Below are 16,900 nucleotides of genomic sequence, written 5' to 3' on the forward strand. Positions count from 1 at the left end.
AGCCACGCACACACAGGGGCTAGCATCATTTCCCTACAGACAGGAAAGGGCAAACTATCACCCCAGGCTAGGAAATCCAGGTGTATTAACAAGTCAATGAGAAATTCATGTGTGGATAATTTCACAGTGAGCACATGTGACCTTTTGTTAATGATGCCACTCAAAGCTGCAGGTGGTGTTTCACTGACTGCCAAATTAACTCCCAGGGGAACACAATGCACTGCAACACACTGCAATGATACAGCGTCTCATTCCTTTCTTAATGGAAAGCAGAAAAATATGCAGGAACATGGATTCTATCTTTAGGAGATCAAAATAAAAACATTGTCCAAGATGGGCTACATCTGAATTCAAATTATTTCTAGCAGGTTGCGATGGGTGTTTGATCAACAAAAAAAAAAGGTTAATACGAATGTACTAAATCCACAGAATTCCTCTTGACCCTATGGTATGCTGCTGTCTTAGTGTTTGTGAACTGTCACCTGTGTATAGAAATGTTTTTCACAAGTTTAGAGAAGACACAGCACGCCACTGTGGAGAACACTTACTGTATATCCTCATTGTGCTGCTTTTGCGATGAATCACTCAAGATTATTTTAAATTAGAACTCACAACACGTTAATACTACAAGCAAAGTCAGCCATACACATAAAACATTTTTCTTCTTAATAAAGAAATCCTTACACTCTCTATCCATAGAGCCTTTTAAAGCAGAGGTGGAGCTCCATCGCTCAACCCCTTCCTCGCATCTCCTATTACTGCCACAGCATGTTCTTCTCTTTCTATCTCCCCCATAACCACTCCTCATCTCCTGCTGACTCACCATCTCCATCTTCCTTTCCTACCACCTCTCCTTCCGTAGGGGAGAGCCGGGGCGAAAGTAACACGCCCATTTTCTCAGATAACTTAAAAGCTAGAATGACTTAGTGAATCAAGTCTGCACGTTCCTAATGTGAAAGACAACCTCCCTGCAAAAATAAACTGCTCAGTCTGACCATGTTACCAACAACAAGTGGTTTTGGGCGATGTAAGTAAAAGGAATGGGCCCTGAAGTGTTTTCTGGTTGTAGAGTTGTGTTCTGTTGTTTAAGGTTCCGTTAACCCATCATTTTTTAAAACCATCTAGTGACCAAAGTACAGCATAGGTTTCAACTATCATGCTAGCTAGCCTTGGGTGTTAGCCTGGGAGAAGACAGTAGAGACGAGTGGGACAAAAGTAACACAGTGTAAACTAATGACCTGGAATCATATTGCTTTTATAATGTTAGCAAATATTAACAAGTGACAGAATGTTTGAAAATTATATATGACATCATGAGAATTATGCCTTAATCAATTGACTTGATGGATCAGCTTCTTAAATAAGCTTTTATCGACAGGTTAGTGATTAAAAATATATCCTTATGATTCTGGGGATCAATTACCTTATGTCAAACCATGGAAATGTGATAAACATGATGAGTTTGCCATTTATGAGGCAAATAAAGACTTATTCTATCAAGACACGAGGAGTGCACATGAAAAGGACAGCTGGTGCGCACCTGATTGGCAGGGCTGAGCATGAATAGTCATTGAAAATTGTGAAAAACATCTACTACATTGCCATTAAAGTGAGATGAGAAAATATAGCTATTATGTCATCCATTTTAGTCTGGTTAATATTTTAAGGCAGACTATTGTGGTTGTGCAACATTGCGACATTGATGCATGGTTCATTTTCAAAAAGAATTGACCTGTATTAATTATTCAAATCGACACAAACATACAATTATGTCTAATAGTACATTTGTTGAAAGTAACAATCATTATAAACCAGATACATGGAGTTAAGACAGATTTAGTGACATTTTTTCCAGCTTTTACTTCCGTTCTAAGGCTGTGTTACTCCTGCCCCGCCGGGAGATACAAAAGTAACGTTGTGGTAGTTCTGTTCTTGGTCTATTTCATTTCAACTCATCTACCCTAGAAATCAAATTACAGTTGCTAATGGTAGACGACATACTGAGTATACCAAACATTAGGAACGCCCTGTCACAGATCCCCCGGTACTGCTGCTCATTCCGTTCACCAGCTCCTAAAGTCTATGTCGCCGGCCTTCTTAGGAGTCACTGAACTGGTCACTGAACTCCTCATCGCCCCTGGGACCTGCTGTCTGACGCAGCGCTCCCGAGAGGACACGTCTATCCCCTCTCCTATGCGGAGACGAGGTCATGGAGACCAACGTACAGGAGAGCCTCCAGCAGGGTTTTATCCGCCCCTCTACCTCACCAGCCTCCTCAAGCTTCTTTTTTGTTAAAAGTAAAGATGGAGTACTGCGCCCCTGCATTGATTATCGAACTCTGAATAAAGCCACCGTAAAGTTCAGCTATCCTTTAACCCTCATTCCAACCATCATCGAACAAATGCACGGGGTGCCGTACTTCACGAAACTGGACTTGAGGGGCTCCTACAATCTGGTGTGCATTCGTGCAGGCGATGAATGGAAAATGGCCTTTTCCACGACCATGGGCAATTACTAGTATCTTATAATGCCTTTTGGCCTGTCTAATGCTCGTTCAGTCTTCCAGGCCTTTATTAACGAAGTGTTTCGGGACATGCTGGGACGGGGCGTAGTGGTTTATATAGATTACATTTTGGTCTATACTGCTGACCGTGCCCAGCATGTCTCGTTAGTCAGCTCTGTGCTGGAGATGGAGGAGCAACACGTCAGCGCAGTCAGATCATCCCCAACTTCATCCGGGGCTTCAGCACAGTGGTCGCACCTCTTACCTCCCTGCTGAGAGAAGGTCCCCAGCGGCTTCGTTGGACGGTGGAGGCAGAGGAAGCATTCGAGACCCTGAAGGCAGGCTTCACCACTGCTCCTGTGCTGGCACATCCCGACCCCTCACTTGCCTTCATCGTCGAGGTGGATGTCTCTAAGGTAGGAGTCGGGGCAATGCTGTCCCAGCACACTGGAATCCCTCCAAAGGTGTGGCCCTGCGCCTTCTACTCCAAGCAGCTGAGCCCCGCCCAGGGGAACTACGACGTCGGGGACTGGGAACTCTTGGCAGTCAAGAAGGCTCTAAAGGTGTGTAGGCGCTTGGTGGAGGGGTCCAAACACTCTTTCCTGGTGTGGACGGACCACCGCAACCTGGAGTACATCAGGGCAGCGAAGAGGCTAAACCCAAGACAGGCCAGGTGGGCTCTATTCTTTGCCAGGTTCCAATTCAAGCTTTCTTATTGGCCAGGCTCGAAGAACGTGAAGGCGGACACCCTGTCTCGCCTCTATGATGCAGAGGAGAGAGAGGGAGAAGAGACCCCCTTCCTCCCTCCGTCCCATATCATCGCACCAGTGGTGTGGGATGTGGACCCCCGACATATTGCAGGCCCTGCACACGGAACCCGCACCTGCACAGTGCAGTGCAACCTCATCTACATGCCCATGGGTGTGTGGGACTGCCTCCTTACCTGGGCACACTGGGCCTGTGTCGGGATAAGCCGTACCATTGCCTGCCTGACTGAGAAGTACTGGTGGCCCACCTTTGGCTAGGGACGCCCAGGTTTACGTATCTTCCTGCTCCATCTGTACCCAGTCTAAGACACCCAGACACCTCCCTTATGGAAAACTCCTTCCCCTGCCGCATCCACAACGACCCTGGTCTCACCTCTCGGTGGACTTTGTCACTGACTTTGCCCCCTCCCAGGGGAACATGACCGTTCTCGTTGTTGGGGACGGGTTTTCCAAAGCTTGTTGACTCCTTCCTCTGCCTGGGCTCCCATCGGCCATGAAAATCACGGAGGCTCTTTATACACATGTCTTCCGGCACAACGGGATCTCGGAGGATATTGTGTCAGAGCGTGGCCCTCAGTTCACCTCACGCATATGGAAAGCTTTCATGGAACGCCTGGAGGTCACGTCAGTCTCACCTCCGGGTACTGTCCTCAAGCTAATGGGCAGGTGGAGAGGGCCAATCAGGAGCTGGGGTTCCTGAGGTGTGGGTGGATTTTCTACCTTGGGGTGAGTATGCACAGAACTCCCTCTGCCACTCTGCCACTCCTCCACTAGCCTCACTCCTTTCCAGTGCGTGTTGGGGTGTCAGCCGGTCCTGGCACCTTGGCATCCGAGCCAGACTATGGCCCCTGCAGTGGATGAGCGGTTTCGGCGCGCTGAGGAATGCTGCGCACACTTGTCTTCAGTGGGCTGTGCTTCGGCACAAGGAACAGGCCGACCGCCACCGCATTGAGGCGCCTGTCTTCACTCCAGGTGACCAGGTCTGGCTCTCCACCCTCCGCTTGCCCCTCCGCCTGCCCTTCCGGAAGCTGAACCTGCGGTTTGTGGGGCCATTTAAAGTCCCGAGGAGGGTTAATGAGGTAACGTACCGTTTGCAACTCCCTGCTGATTATCGCATTAACCCGACTTTTTATGTGTCTCTCCTCAGCCCAGTGGTGCCTGGTCCCCTCGCTGAGGCTGGACCCAGTGACGCCCCGCCTCCTCCTCTGGACATCGAGAGAGGTCCGGCGTACTCGGTCTCTGACCCAGAAGTGTCTTCCCGATGCTAGTGCAGCAGGTCGGAGGGTACTGTCACAGATCCCCCCGGTACTGCTGCTCATTCTGTTCACCAGCTTCGGAGGGCTACGTCACCGGCCTTCTAGGTGTCACTGAACTTGATTCCTTACCACTAACCCCGGAATGTCTTGTCTCATTATGTACACCTGGTTCCCATTCCCCCTGATTAGTATGTTATATATGTGCCATCTGTTCCCCATTGTCCTTGACGGTTATTGTTACCATGTCCGTTGGTCCTGTGAGTACCTGTGCTGTTGTATTGGCTTCCATGCTACGTGTTATAGTGCACCTGTTTTACGGGTCTCATCCCATGTATTATTTGTAGGTTTACACCTCGCTTTTTTGTTTGGGTGGAGTAAATAATACCACCTATTACGTATTTCTGTGCCTGTCTCCAGTCAACGTGACACACCCCTCAGAACAGCCTCAATTCGTTGGTGCATGAACTCGACAAGGTGTCGGATGTACTACCATACGCTGTTCAAAGGTACTTACATTTTTTGTCTCTTAATGGCACACATACACAATCCATGTCTCAAGGCTTAAAAATCCTTCTTTAACCTGTCTCCTCCCCTTAATGTACACTACAAGTGACATCCATAAGGAATCATAGCGTTCACCTGGATTCACCTAGTCAATTTATGCCAGGTTCTTAATGTTTTGTATACTCAGTGTATATAAGTTTTGTCATACAATATGGTGTCTCTAGCTTTATTTATCTCTGAGTAATTAGGGGAAAGAAATGTGACTTTCATCCCGTTCCTCCCCTATCCTTCCTCTTTCCCTTGCCTCTACTCTTACTCTCGAGGCTCTCTGCATCTCACACTTATTGTGTCAAGTATTTTTCATTATTATTTTACTTTTTATTTCACCTTTATTTAACCAGGTAGGCCAGTTGAGAACAAGTTCTCATTTACAACTGCGACCTGGCCAAGATAAAGCATAGCAGTGCGACAAATACAACAACACAGTGTTACACATAAACAAACGTACAGTCAATAACACAAAATAAAAGAAAAATTGACAATCTATGTACAGTGTGTGCAAATGTAGAAGAGTAGGGAGGTAGGCAATAAATAGGCCATAGAGGTGAAAATAATTACAACTTAGCATTAATACTGGAGTGATATATGTGCAGATGATGATGTGCAAGTAGGGCTACTGGGGTGCAAAAGAGCAAGAGGGTAAGTAAAATATGGGGATGAGGTAGTCTGGTGTGCTATTTACAGATTGGCTAAGTACAGTGATCGGTAAGCTGCTCTGACGGCTCATGCTTAAAGTTAGAAAGGGAGATAAAAGACTCCAGCTTCAGAGATTTTTGCAATTCAGTCATTGCCAGCAGAGAACTGGAAGGAAAGGCGACCAAAGTAAGGATTGGCTTTGGGGATGACCAGTGCAATATACAGTGGGGAGTACAAGTATTTGATACACTGCCGATTTTGCAGGTTTTCCTACTTACAAAGCATGTAGAGGTCTGTAATTTTTATCATAGGTACACTTCAACTGTGAGAGACGGAATCTAAAACAAAAATCACGAAAATCACATTGTATGGTTTTTAAGTAATTAATTTGCATTTTATTGCATGCCATAACTATTCGATCACCAACCAACCAGTAAGAATTCCGGCTCTCACAGACCTGTTAGTTTTTCTTTAAGAAGACCTCCTGTTCTCCACTCATTATCTGTATTAACTGCACCTGTTTGAACTCGTTACCTGTATAAAAGACACCTGTCCACAAACTCAATCAAACAGACTGCAACCTTTCCACAATGGGCAAGACCAGAGAGCTGTGTAAGGACATCAGGGTTAAAATTGTAGACCTGCACAAGGCTGGGATGTGCTACAGGACAATAGGCAAGCAGCTTGGTGAGAAGGCAACAACTGTTGGCGCAATTATTAGAAAATGGAAGAAGTTCAAGATGACGGTCAATCACCCTCGGTCTGGGGCTCCATGCAAGATGTCACCTTGTGGGGCATCAATGATCATGAGGAAGGTGAGGGATGAGCCCAGAACTACACGGCAGGACCTGGTCAATGACCTGAAGAGAGCTGGGACCACAGTCTCAAAGAACACCACTAGTAACACACTACGCCATCATGGATTAAAATCCTGCAGGGCACGCAAGGTCCCCCTGCTCAAGGCAGCGCATGTACAGGCCCGTCTGAAGTTTGCCAATGACCATCTGGATGATCCAGAGGAGGAATGGGAGAAGGTCATGTGGTCTGATGAGACAAAAATATATATTTTTGGTCTAAACTCCACTCGCCGTGTTTGGAGTACAACCCCAAGAACACCATCCCAACCGTGAAGCATGGAGGTGGAAACATCATTCTTTGGGGATTCTTTTTTGCAAAGGGGACAGGACGACTGCACTGTATTGAGGGGAGGATGGATGGGGCCATGTATCGTGAGATCTTGGCCAACAACCTCCTTCCCTCAGTAAGAGCATTGAAGATGGGTCGTGGCTGGGTCTTCCAGCATGACAACGACCCGAAACACACAGCTAGGGCAACTAAGGAGTGGCTCCGTAAGAAGCATCTCAAGGTCCTGGAGTGGCCTAGCCAGTCTCCAGACCTGAACCCAAAATAAAATATTTGGAGGGAGCTGAAAGTCCGTATTGCCCAGCGACAGCCCCGAAACCTGAAGGATCTGGAGATGGTCTATATGGAGGAGTGGGCCAAAATCCCTGCTACAGTGTGTGCAAACCTGGTCAAGAACTACAGGACACTTATGATCTCTGTAATTGCGAACAATGGTTTCTGTACCAAATATTAAGTTCTGCTTTTCCGATGTATCAAATACTTAAGTCATGCAGTAAAATGCAAATGAATTACTTAAAAATCATACAATGTGATTTTCTGGATTCTTTTTTAGATTCTGCCTCTCACAGTTGAAGTGTACCTATGATAAAAATTACAGACCTCTACATGCTTTGTAAGTTGGAAAACCTGCAAAATCGGCAGTGTATCAAATACTTGTTCTCCACACTGTACCTGCTGGAGTGCGTGCTACGGGGTGTTGCTATGGTGACCACTGAGCTGAGATAAGGTGGGGCTTTCCCTAGCAAATACTTATAGATGACCTGGAGCCAGTGGGTTTGGCAACGGATATGTAGTGAGGGCCAGCCAACGAGGGCATAGAGGCCGCAGTGTGGGTAGTATATGGGACTTTGGTGATAAAATGGATGGCACTGTGATAGACTACAGGGTTTGCTGAGTAGAGTTTAGGGGGCTATTTTGTAAATGACATAACCAAAGTCAAGTTTTGGTACGATAGTCAGTTTTACGAGGGTATGTTTGGCGGCATGAGTGAAGTAGACGTTGTGGCGAAATAGGAAGCCGATTCTAGATTTATTTTGGGATTGGAGATGCTTAATGTGAGTCTGGAAGGAGAGTTTACAGTCTAACCAGACACCTAGGTATTTGTAGTTGTCCACATATTCTAGGTCAGAACCGTCCAGAGTAGTGATGCTAGTTGGGAGGGAGGGTGCAGCCAGCAATCGGTTGAAGAGCATGCACTTAGTTTTACTAGCATTTAAAAGTGTTTGGAGGCCATGGCAGGAGATTTGGATGGTGTTGAAGCTCGTTTGGAGGTTTGTTAGCACAGTGTCCAAAGAAGGGCCAGATGTATACAGAATGGTGTTGTCTGCGTGGATCAGAGAATTACCAGCAGCAAGAGCGACATCATTGATATGTACAGAGAAAAGAGTCGTCCCGAGAATTGAGCCCTGTGGCACCCCCATAGAGACTGCCAGAGGTTCGGACAACAGGCCCTCCGATTTGACACACTGAACTCTATCTGAGAAGTAGTTGGTGAACCAGGTGAGGCAGTCATTTGAGAAGCCAAGGCTATTGAGTCTGCCGATAAGAATACGGTGATTGACAGAGCCGAAAGCCTGGGCCAGGTCGATGAAGACAGCTGCACAGTGGTCAGTGATCTGTTTATTAACTTGGCTGTCAAAGATTTAGAAAGGCAGGGCAGTATGGATATAGGTCTATAACAGTTTGGTTCTAGAGTGTCTCCCCCTTTGAAGAGGGGGATGACCGCACCAGCTTTCCAACCTTTGGGGATCTTAGACGATACGAAAGAGAGGTTGAATAGGCTAGTAATCGTGGTTGCAACAATTTTGGCGGATAATTTTAGAAAGAGAGGGTCCAGATTGCCTAGCCCAGGTGATTTGTCGGGATCCAGATTTTGCAGCTCTTTCAGAACATCAGCTGTTTGGATTTGGGTGAAGGAGAAGTCATAGGAATCTAATGTGAAGGCTGGCGGAAGGCTGGTCGCTGCTTAAGTCTCTTCATATTGGAGCCCAAGGGTATCTGCAATTAAGTGTGAAGACTGCATCAAGGTTATTTACTCCACCCTGACACAAAGTGATGGATGTCTCGATTTGGTTGTCCTACTTGAGGGAGGCACATCCCTTAGCACTTTGTGAGAAAGGGTTAGATTTTCATTTAAGAAAAGAGAGAGAGAGTTGGTTGGTTGAGAAGAGGAGCAATATAATAGCCATGAGAGCCCAGGGAGGGAATTGTCCGTGTGTCACGTTCTGACCTTAGTTCCTTTGATTTGTCTTTGTTTTAGTATGGTCAGGGTGTGAGTTGGGTGGGTTGTCTATGTTCCGTTTTCTATGTTGTGTTTATGTGTTTGGCCTGGTATGGTTCTCAATCAGAGGCAGGTGTCGTTAGTTGTCTCTGATTGAGAATCATACTTAGGTAGCCTTTTCCCACTTGCGTTTCGTGAGTGTTTATTTTCTGTGTCTGTGTGCTCCACACGGAACTGTTTCGGTTGGTTATTTCACGTGTCGTTTATTGTTTTGTTTCATTGTTCACTTGTTTTAATAAAGAGCATGAACACGTACCACGCTGCGCATTGGTCCTCCGATCCCTACTACTCCTCGGAGGAGGAGGAGGAAGACAGCCATTCCACCATGGGTTACTGTGTCAGGGCTTGAACAAACATTTAACAGGATGATAAAGTATGTATTGATTTTTGGTTGGATGGTGCTCCGTCTGTCAATGCACTAATTTGCCAAATTGACAGCAGCTCTGCAGCGTTGTGTGTGACCAAACAGCTGGATTTAGTCTAAACACCATAAACACTATCCATACTTGGCTGCAACCTCTTCATAGGGCCACTGATTTATAATCCAGTGGATTGTGTGCATTTGTGGGAATTACTGTATAAGAACATTGCAGAAAACCTTTCCAATCTCTCTCCCACTGCTTAGCCAGGGATGAGCTGATGCATATACAACGGAGATGCATAGACACTATTTTCATGTTTTGACATTTGACTGTGGTTGACTATTCTGTCTAAAATATGTGTCCCTCTAGGCTCATGTCTCACATATTTGTGAGAATGCAATTGAATAATATAGTGAAAACTGGTTGGAATCTTTGTATTTTACACAGATGGTCAATTGCAGTTTGTGGGAGATATTACTTTAACTAAATAATGATGTAGTCTCAAATGATGTCTCAAATGATTTAATGGAATCAGATCGGGGATGTAACCTTGTCAAAACTGTTATTATCGCTATGTTACCAATATGTGCCGTGACTCCTCATTACAAGTATTTCAATTGAATGTCTCACATAAAATGCATGTTACTAAGCTCAGTTTAAGATCATGAAGTAGATGTAATATTGAATCGCTCTGATATAAGGGAATTTGGGAAACACAAACTACACACATGAAATCACTATCTCATTCTTTATCACCAGGGAGGTAATTGACAAGTGATTTATCATTGTCTTATTCTTTATTCACAGTTGTGTTCCTGGGTTAACAAACCGGGAGATTGGGCCGTGCCTCTGCGCTGCACATTCTTAGCTTGCAGGCCTGTTGTTCGTCTGCCTTTCGTGGAGTCTGCCCTGAATTCACTGAAACTCTCTACTGTTGAGTGTACTGAAGAAGCCTTTTTCTCACACACACACACACTTAGTGTACACACACACTCGCAGATGCACAAAGACTGAACCGCTGCCAGCATGTCGTGGGATAATCTACCTTCCTGAAGGTTTGGCAAAGCCTCCCCTTGCTCCTCCTTATCGGCGTAGTGTAAGCAGCATATGGTTTCCTGCCAACATCTTGGGCTGTGAGCTGCCTCTCCAAACAGGAACACGTATGGAGACATTCCTCTGCTGGAGAGGGAAACTGTCCTCAGCCACCACCCCCTAACCCCCTCCCTGGACACTTAAACACAACCCACACAATCCTCAACTCCTGAGGGTCCTGACCAGACTACAATTCCCCCACACCCACACAGTGAGGCCACTGCCATTTAATGCAGGAAGTGTGTATGTGTGATGTAGGTTATCTATTCTACAGTATACACTCTGCTGCATTTCCATTCCCATTTTGTGTGACAGCTACAGAGGTATTTTCTTCACTGCCCGCAAAGATGCCCACAGACAGTATCAACACTGGAGTTAAACACACCATTGGGTGTAATCACAGGGTGTAAGGTGAAGTAGAGTAAATACCTACCAGTTGTCGAACAGTCAAAACAAAGAGGGTCTAATTGCCTGCATGGTAAACCTCCATTTTATGACCAAATGCATCCTGACTTGTCCTTCATAATTAGATGATAATGATGATGTTTTGATGAGGATTAATAATTGTGTAATTAATTAGGCAAGTAAGATGAGGGACACGTACCATGATGGACTAATTGGGAGCAAGAGGATCTTGGGTGTATTGCAAGCAGTGGCAAAGAGGAAGTGTTGAGTTTCTTTCCTGTGAGACTTTTGTGGATCCTGGAATGTCACCAGGGAACTTTGTGAGAGACCTCGATTAATCATGAGCTTCTTTCCTCTCCTGTGTGATTTCAGTATCAGGAGTATGTGTCCTCGTCTGCTATCCTACCTGTCTCTTAACAGCCTATTTTCCCATGTCTGCTCCACGACCTCTCTTCTCCCTGGCTCATCCTTAACCTGCCCTTCTCTCTTCATCTCTTCCACTCCACTGTTTTTCAGTCAAATTAATGTTTTCCAAAAACAAGTGCGCAGGAAAGGAATTGTGTGAAGTGCAACACGTTTCCGCTACGCGATGCTGTCTTTTTCCATAAATAGACAAAAATAAACTGCTTTTTCCTTTAGATTACCATCTCTCTGGAACAAACAACCTGTCCACATGCTGAAACCTGATTTCACATTGTATCTTGATCTTAATTACCATATAAGACACAAAAGACACAGTTACTGAAGTGCTATATTCTCAGTTAATATAATTTAATATAAGTGAGTGCTTAAGGCAGAACACCTGCTTTATACAGTTGAAGTCGGAAGTTTACATACACTTGGAGTCATTAAAACTCATTTTTCAACCACTCCACAAGTTTCTTGTTAACAAACTATCATTTTGGCAAGTCGGTTAGGACATCTACTTTGTGCATGACACAAGTCATTTTTCCAACAATTGTTTACAGACAGATTATTTCACGTAGAATTCACTGTATCACAATTCTAGTGGGTCAGAAGTTTACATACATTAAGTTGACTGTGACAGCTTGGAACATTCCAGAAAATTATGTCATGGCTTTAGAAGCCTCTGATAGGCTAATTGACATAATTTGAGTCAATTGGAGGTGTACCTGTGGATGTATTTCAAGGCCTACCTTCAAGGCCTACCTTGATGTCAAGCATCTTTGCTTGACATCATGGGAAAATCAAAAGAAATCAGCCAAGACCTCAGAAAAATAATTGTAGACCTCCACAAGTGTGGTTCATCCTTGGGAACAATTTCCAAACGCCTGAAGGTACCACGTTCATCTGTACAAACAATAGTACGCAAGTGGGACCATGGGACCACGCATCTGTCATACCGCTCAGGAAGGAGACGTGTTCTTTGGTGCGAAAAGTGCAAATCAATCCCAGAACAACAGCAAAGGACCTTGTGACAATGCTGGAACAGGCACAAAAGTATCTATATCCATAGTAAATCGAGTCCTATATCAACATAACCTGAAAGGCCGCTCAGAAAGGAAGAAGCCACTGCTCCAAAACTGCCACAAAAATCGCCAGACTACGGTTTGCAACTGCACATGGGGACAAAGATCGTACTTTTTAAATGTCCTCTGGTCTGATGTAACAAAAATAGAACTGTTTGGCCATAATGACCATCATTATGTTTGGAGGAAAAAGGGGGATGCTTGCAAGCCGAAGAACACCATCCCAACCGTAAAGCACGGGATGGCAGCATCATGTTGTGGGGGTGCTTTGCTGCAGGAGTGACTGGTGCACTTCACAAAATAGATGGCATCATGAGGGAGGGAAATTATGAGGATATATTGAAGCAACATCTCAAGACATCAGCCAGGAAGTTAAAGCTTGGTCGCAAATGGGTCTTCCAAATGGACAATGACCCCAAGCATACTTCCAAAGTTGTGGAAAAATGGCTTAAGGGCAACGAAGTCAAGGTATTGGAGTGGCCATCACAATGCTCTGACCTCAATCCTATAGAACATTTGTGGGCAGAACTGAAAAAGCATGTGCGAGCAAGGAGGCCTACAAACCTGACTCAGTTACACCTGCTCTGTGAGGAGGAATGGTCCAAAATTCACCCAATTTATTGTGGGAAGCTTGTGGAATGCTACCCGAAACATTTGACCCAAGTTAAACCATTTAAAGGCAATGCTACCAAATACTAATTGAGTGTATGTAAACTTCTGACCCACTGGGAATGTGATGAAATAAATAAAAGCTGAAATAAATCATTCTCTCTACTATTATTCTGACATTTCACATTCTTAAAATAAAGTGGTGATCCTAACTGACCTAAGAAAGGGAATTTTTACTAGGATTAAATGTCAGGAATTGTGAAAAACTGAGTTTAAATGTATTTGGCTAAGGTGTATGTAAACTTCAGACTTCAACTGTATGTAATTGAGCCAACTGTAATCCCTACGTATAATCTCTCACCATACTACACTCAGAGTTAAACACATTTTACTGATCATACCAGAACTTCAGCACCATATGTATTTTTCCAAAGAGATTCAGTCAGAGGAAATGTATGTCAGAGCTACCATGCACTTTTGGTTGTTGACAGCTTGGCAACATGCCAATCACAGATTATTTTTCTGAGCAATAACAAGATTCAGTAAAGGAAGGAACTCTGATGTGGGTAGAGCTGTTTCAGTCACACTCTTGAATTGCCGAATGCATGGTATCATTTCTCGTCTCTGTCCCCTCCCCCAATTCTCTTTTCACTTGTTGCTTTTCTTATAATGTCTCCCTTATTACTGTAACATCAAAAATGCCCAATTTTCCATTGAATTAATTACAGAATGAGCCAGGCAATGCGTAATGCTGTTATGATTGAATTCAGTTTATTAACATCATGATGTGCAGATGAGCCTCTAGAGCAGCATGCTATGAGCTAAGCAGATATCTAGAACCTGAAATGGTTCTTCGCCTGTCCCCATATAGGACAACCTTTGAAGAACCCTTTTTGGTTCCAGGTAGAACCCTTTTCCACAGAGGGTTCTCCCTGGAACCAAAAAGGGTTCTCATATGGGGGACAGCTGAAGAACCCTTTTTGAACCCTTTTTTCTAAGAGTGTATATTCACTGGGTAGAGGGCAGAGCCGGTGTGATAAGAATGACAGTGACACAGCAGAAGTGATCGTATCTTCTCCTCTCCACTTGGTGGATAGAAGGGAGAGATTCACAATAATATATGCTATTTAGCAGACACTTTTATCCAAAGCGATTTAGTAATTTGTGCATACATATAGGACCAGGAGCCATGGCAAGTGGCTAATGAGGCTATACAATTCATTCTTCATCTCCTACACAGAGAGTCTTGTCCTGTGCAGGAGGGAGGGAGGCCTTCATGGGGGTCCTCCAGGATGTCTGGAATTTTGGAAATGATGAGTAAGGTGAACATTTGTAATCTAAATACAAATAATCATTCAAGGTGAATGTTTAGTGTCTGAGGTAATCCTTTCTTTCTTCTACGTCTTATTTGAAACACAAGGCAATCCCCATTTCCTTGAGTCCTTTCAAATGTTAGGCAGTGTGGGCACACTACAACCACAGAAGATGAAACAACTGAAACATGTCCGTCTTAATGCAAAGACAGTAGGCTAATCTCACGGACAGGTATGATAGGGACAAAAGCCCTACAGGCTAAATTGACTGGACTGCTCTGATAGCACTCAACATACATTTTTGCATTTGGTTTATTAGTAGTCCTAGACATTTTGACTCTTACACCTGTCACGATTGAAAAGGGATGATGGGGAATAACTTTCTATGCACCTGTGTCCCAAGATGAACTCCACCAGCTACTTCTTCAATGTGTGTAGGGATAAAATGCAATGACACCAGCTCATGCTGTGGTACTGCACAGTATGACACTCACGAAACCTGTGAATACATTGGGCTGGCACTCTTATTCCTAAATTTCGACTATAAACCGCATCATCTCATTTCGATACAGAATATTTCGGGGAAATATATAGCGAGCTACCTATTTCTCTTATTTCCAACCAGACTTTTAAACAGAGGCATGCGGTGATTGGGCGTCTTGGAGTCACGCGGTGTGCAGTCGCCCTGCCGCTGAATGCGAGCTTAACTGCCAGCTTTAGCAGCGGTTCTATCTGGATCCTCCGCGCAGAACCTACAACAATTACTGATTATTACTGAAGACCTTTTCTTCTTTTGGAAGACAGTTCTTCACCATGGGCGACAAGAAAAGCCCTACCAGGTATTTAACCGTATACCCCAGTCGGTTTTGTGTCGATTTAGACTTGTTTTGCGATAATTCCATGGCGTTTGCGGTTGATATTCGGATGATTTCTCAAGGAGTGTTTCTCCCTTTTTTCAGTTTGTATGCCAGAGCTAGAATAGTGCACAGGCACTATGGCGGCTTCTCGCTCCCTACTCTCTACCAGTCACTCTCAGACAAAGGGAATTTTTCAGTGGATATGCCTGCCATTCTAGAAAATTATATTCAATGTCAACAGAAGTCGTTCGAAGATCAATGTCGAATGGACATTATTTGACATTCGTTTTGCTAGTTAACATGCTTAGCCCCGAACAGACATTAGGCTAAGCCGCGATACAATCGAATGTTGTAACGTTAGCTAGCTAGCTAACCGAAATTCGAGCTAGGTCGCTTGATTCTAGGGTTAGTGCTTTCCAGAATCCTTGGGTCATCCCTATCCTAATCTTAACTCCTACCCCAACCATAACAACCCTTACCATAACAATTTTAAACGTCAACTTCAATGGGATAGGGACGTCCCAAGGATCCCAGATAGCAAGGACCTTGATTTTAGCTAGCGACTGATCTACTCGAGAAACTCGCGCTGCGTAGGTTATTCGGGATTCGAATGGATAACCTGACAGCGATTTTTGTTTCTTCTGTATTGGTTTAAGTTAACCGATTTTTAATTTAGGGGGTATTGCATGTCGTCAGCACTAACAGTCATTATCAAATTAATTATATGTAATAAACTAACTTGACTTTACATTTTTATATTTCTAAGGCCAAAAAGACAAGCTAAACCAAGTGCTGACGACGGATATTGGGACTGTAGCGTCTGCACCTTCAAGAACAGTGCAGAGGCTTTTAAATGCAGCATATGCGATGTGAGGAAGGGCACATCCACAAGGTATGTCTGAACGGGTGTTGTTTTACTCCTGCAGTAAAGCATCGCAATTGATTGAAATCAACATTAATCGTCTACCAATTTCCGTAGTAATACTTTGATTTATTGATTGACGTAGGCATGTTGCATTGTGTGGCCATGCATTTCATTATTGTATGGATAGTGAGTGAATTGAGTCGTCTAGGTGTGCTGTTGGTAGCCAGAGAGGGGGATGGGGTGGGAATGAGGGACCTTACTTCTTCATAATAGCTGTATGGAGCTGCTAGAATAAAGCAGCTCCCAAGTGAATCTCTGAATTTGACATTAGTATCACCAGATTGAAACAAGACATCTGTAGCTTGAAACATCTGTTAGAATATATCACTTAGGCTACCTGTAGGATTAAACATCAGGAGTTGGCATGGCTGTGGGAAGTAGCTAGGTGTGCTGAGGTGCTGCAGCACCCCCCGAAAATAAATACATATATATATATATACAAATAAATGGGATTATTCCCTCTCCACCACCAAATTAGTGCACTAGGCCTTTATTACTCCTGTATGAGTGGAGCATAAATACTTCTCAGAGTGGGAGAAATTACCCCCCACATTAGAAACCTATTTCTTGGCTGTCACTGCAATGGGAAACTAAGATGACATCATCACGATATGCATTCAGAATTTTTTACGTGATTCCCTTTAAATTTCATGTTTATCACTCCAGCCTGAGTTCTTGGTACTGATGATCAGTTGTC

At 44.3% G+C, this 16,900-nt stretch overlaps 1 protein-coding gene across 1 annotated transcript in view; it reads left to right on the forward strand.

Annotated features, from left to right (window-relative positions):
- Positions 1-14,899: 14,899 nt before the first annotated feature.
- LOC110527873 (RING1 and YY1-binding protein B) overlaps positions 14,900-16,900 on the forward strand; it is a 40,239-nt gene continuing 38,238 nt past the window's right edge. The window contains exons 1-2 of the mRNA XM_021609456.2: positions 14,900-15,260; positions 16,045-16,170. Of these exons, the coding sequence (XP_021465131.1) occupies positions 15,235-15,260; positions 16,045-16,170 (152 nt within the window). The 5' untranslated portion in view covers positions 14,900-15,234. The remainder of the gene's footprint in view (positions 15,261-16,044; positions 16,171-16,900) is intronic.

Source organism: Oncorhynchus mykiss, chromosome 7 (genome assembly GCF_013265735.2).
Source record: "Oncorhynchus mykiss isolate Arlee chromosome 7, USDA_OmykA_1.1, whole genome shotgun sequence".
Lineage (NCBI taxonomy): Eukaryota > Metazoa > Chordata > Actinopteri > Salmoniformes > Salmonidae > Oncorhynchus > Oncorhynchus mykiss.